Consider the following 4,223-nt stretch of genomic DNA (forward strand, 5'->3'; position numbering starts at 1 on the left):
CTTAACTTAAGAAAAAAAAAATTAGTTGATGACATTTTGTTAATGAAAACCCAGCATTTATTCAAAGATTTCTAATCAAAAGTCTGATTCTGAAATATGACAAGCATCAGATACCCACCTTGGAAGGGGTTTAAATATTTAATAATAAAAATTCTTTAATAATAATTGTTAAGAACTACTTATATTCACATTAAGATGAAATAGAAATTAGCTTAACGAAAATAGAAAAAAAGAGAACTAGATTCTGGTTTTGACAAATCATGCGTTTTTCCTATTAAAACTACCAAAGAAAATGCAACTACAATTTAATTAAATACATAAATGATGACAAACTTCTAATTTGATCGCTAGTTTCATATACTATTTCATGCTGAGTTTATAGATATAATATGATATAACAATAAGTTTTTTAAAATAATATATACAAAAGTGATTTCTCAAAATATATTCAACTCTTAATGTAACATATATTGATTCCTAGATAATGTGGTCTATAAAATAGAATTCCAAAAACTCGTTCACATTCTGATGAAATGATGACATCTTTATTACTTAGATTTAGATTATTAATAAAGTCAAAAAGTCAAAATATGAGTTTTAATATTAGACACTACAACCATATTATCATTTTCAGGAATCATTTCAATTTTTATCAAAATTATATAACTCAGTTTGCTTTTACTTTGTTGAATCTTCGTATCTCCCTTCAAGTTGCTACACTTTAATTCTTTTTTAGTTGTCACGTTTGAGATAACAATCTCATCATCATTTGAGTATGTGTGAGACGATTGGCGAGAAGATTCATTGTATTTGATGTTCCTTAGTGCGAAAATAATTTTCTTTTTGAGTTTTGAACTCTATTTTTGCACATCCCTAAATTTTTTGTTGGATTTTGTAGTTTTCAAAAAAATGAAAAAATTAAGTGAACGAAAACATAACCATCACCAGTAAAAACACCACAAAACTTATCTTAACTACGAACTGTACCGGTCGGTACCGGACGACCGCATTGTCCGAATTAAATTATCCAATTAAGCAAGGAACATGGTTACACGTGGGACAAACGGTTACAATTCCCACTGAGTAACAAACACACGTGAGCACTCCCTGGATTTTCGGGAACACCCCCTAGATCCCAGGAAACCATCTAACACGATCCAGACCACAAAACACGTCGTAACCACTAATGACCCAGAAGGCCCAAGCCCAAAGGGATATACAAAAGAAGAGAAAGAAAGAGAGAGAGGTATGTTTTTCAGATTATCACAGATTCTCACTGAGAGAGATTACTGACTTGAGCGTCGGAGCACAATCGCAGGTACCCCCACCGGCCGACCGAGGCACGCGAGGAAGAAGGAAACTCGAAGGACAAGACAACTAACACTGAAGCAGACACCTTGTATCGACGTGGATCAACATTACTCAGTCCCCAATATCCATACAGGTACAATTGGCGCCCACCGTGGGGCCGAGTAATCATTATTCCCAGACCCAAAGATCCCAACGCCTGAAGATGGGCTCAACGACAAACAACAACAACAATGATATCTCTGAAGAGCATAGGACCATACTATAAACCCTCCAGATTTAGATGCAGGAGTTACTCCAAAAAGGAGTCATCGATCAACTTCGCCAGGATGAAGAAAGGAAAAGACGAGAAGAAGAGCGTCAACAACACGCAGAGGAGATAGCACAATTGAAAGAACAGAACAAGAGATTGTTGGATAGACTTGAGCAATCTGAACGCGAAGGGCATTCACGTGCACCTTCTCCATCACCGTTCCAATCAGGAACAAGAACAATAGCCCAGGCTATACCTCACACGTCACTCGTTCAACACACCCATCAGAGTGTAAATCCAGTAACCCCAAACAAGGTAGCAAACCCGAAAGGCCATCCGTTCACTGATGACATCATAGCCACTCCTCTCCCTGACAAGTGGAGGGGCTTAACGATAAACCTTTATGACGGTTCCACAGACCCAGACGAACATCTGAATATATTTAGAACTCAAATGACCCTTTACACAACCGACCGAACGGTATGGTGTAAAGTCTTCCCCACCTCTCTCAGGGAAGGCCCCCTTGGATGGTTTTCGGACCTTCCACCCAATTCCATTACAAGCTTCGACGCTTTGGAATTGAAGTTCACCACGCAATACGCCACAAGTAGACCTCATCGGACATCCTCCATGTCTCTTCTAAATGTCAAACAAGAAAGGGGAGAATCATTGAGAACATTCATGAACAGATTTAGCAAAGTGTGTATGAACATTCGTAATCTTAATCCAGAAATAGCCATGCATCATTTGGTCTCGGCCATACTACCAGGAAGGTTCACTGAAAGCCTTATCAAACGACCTCCGTGCAATATGGATGAATTAAGAACAAGAGCAACAAAGTTCATGCAGATAGAAGAACATATTGACTATCATCGAAAAACTTATGCTGAGAACACGGACAAGAGCAAAGGGATTCGTCCCCCCACAGTACCGACCGACCGAGAACGACATCGCCCCAATAGGGGACCCCGTTTCCACAACTACACTCCCTTGATTGTACCAAGGGGTAAGGTTCTCGACGAAGCACTGCAGATTGAATTGATTCCGACATTGAGGCCATCACAAACCCCTCCCAATGCCGACACCAGTAAACGTTGCCAATACCATCGTAACTATGGCCACACGACCGAAGGATGCCAAACACTGAAAGATAAAATTGAAGAGCTCGTCCAGGCCGGTCATCTGCGCAAGTTCGTGAAAACCACCATCACTGCACCCAGGTCACCCCAGCGTGATCATGATCCCCGCGAACGTTCGGGACGAAGAGACGACCGGACCCGTGACAACCACTATCGTTCAAACAGAAGAAAAAGAAGCGAAAGTCCGATCAGACGAACGAGGCCTAAAAGCGAAAGCCCTGAACGTAGAAGTCGAACTAAACAAAAAGTTCGCACAGTCATCAATACAATCGCTGGACCGGTGTCGCTCGGTCAGCCCCCTCAAGAAATTAGTTACATTGCAGGTGGCTTTGCGGGTGGAGGATGCTCTAATTCAGCAAGAAAAAAACATTTGAGAGCAATTCAATCCGTTCATTCGACTCCCACACAACGCCGACCGCATATACCACCAATCACTTTCACTGACGAAGACTTCACAGCAATCGATCCATCTCAAGATGACCCCATGGTAATAACTGTGGAGATAGATAAATTTGCAATTGCAAAAGTTTTGGTAGATCAGGGTAGCTCGGTCGACATCCTATATTGGGAAACGTTTAAGAAGATGAAGATTCCAGAAGCAGAGATACAACCCTACAACGAGCAGATAGTTGGTTTCTCAGGGGAAAGAGTGGATACGAAAGGATTTATCGATCTATACACCACGTTCGGGGATGATTACCTCAGCAAGACCATCAACATACGATATCTACTCGTTAATGCCAATACATCGTACAATATTTTGCTCGGTCGACCATCTATCAACAGATTGAAAGCCATTGTCTCAACTCCTCATTTAGCTATGAAGTTCCCCTCGGTCAATGGAGATATAGCAACCGTGCATGTAGACCAGAAGACAGCACGAGAGTGTTATGTAGCTAGCCTGAAGGTGGAGCCGACCCGAAGGCTTTATACCACGTCAGCCGAACGGACCACAGAGCGAAGAGGTCGGTCAACAGAATGACGCTCCAGAGGAAGAGAATCTAGAAGACACTTGGTCGCTTTAGTCGATCTAGATCCTCGACTGGATGATCCCCGAATGGAAGCAGGAGAAGATCTTCAACCCATATTCCTTCGGGACAAAGACCGGAAAACATACATGGGAACATCCCTCAAACCAGACGACCGAGAGACGATCGGTAAAACATTAACAAAGACCGCTGATCTTTTCGCCTGGACGGCTGCAGACATGCCAGGGGTAAAATCAGATGTGATTACCCATCGATTGTCTGTTTATACAGAGGCCAGGCCGATCGCTCAAAAGAAAAGGAAACTAGGTGAAGAACGGCGCAAAGCCGCACGAGAAGAAACCGACAAGCTAATTCAAGCTGGTTTTATTCAAAAGGCCCACTATACGACATGGCTAGCCAATGTAGTGATGGTAAAAAAGACGAATGGAAAATGGAGAATATGCGTAGACTACACAGACCTTAACAAGGCGTGCCCAAAGGACTCGTATCCTCTACCTACTATCGACCGGCTGGTCGACGGTGCAGCCGGTCATC

General features: G+C 42.2%; 1 protein-coding gene across 1 annotated transcript; it reads left to right on the top strand.

Moving 5' to 3' along the window:
• The first annotated feature begins 1,591 nt into the window (after window positions 1-1,591).
• Window positions 1,592-3,682, top strand: LOC137815342 (uncharacterized). Its single transcript, XM_068618487.1, has one exon. It carries the CDS (start codon window positions 1,592-1,594, stop codon window positions 3,680-3,682), a length of 2,091 nt encoding a protein of 696 aa, XP_068474588.1.
• Window positions 3,683-4,223: the final 541 nt, after the last annotated feature.

The sequence above is a fragment of the Phaseolus vulgaris genome, chromosome 1, assembly GCF_000499845.2.
Source record: "Phaseolus vulgaris cultivar G19833 chromosome 1, P. vulgaris v2.0, whole genome shotgun sequence".
Taxonomy (NCBI): Eukaryota; Viridiplantae; Streptophyta; class Magnoliopsida; order Fabales; family Fabaceae; genus Phaseolus; species Phaseolus vulgaris.

Bases quoted from the DNA above. Each gene is read 5' to 3' on its own strand.
- LOC137815342 (XM_068618487.1), top strand. From the start codon at position 1,592: ATGCAGGAGTTACTCCAAAAAGGAGTCATCGATCAACTTCGCCAGGAT.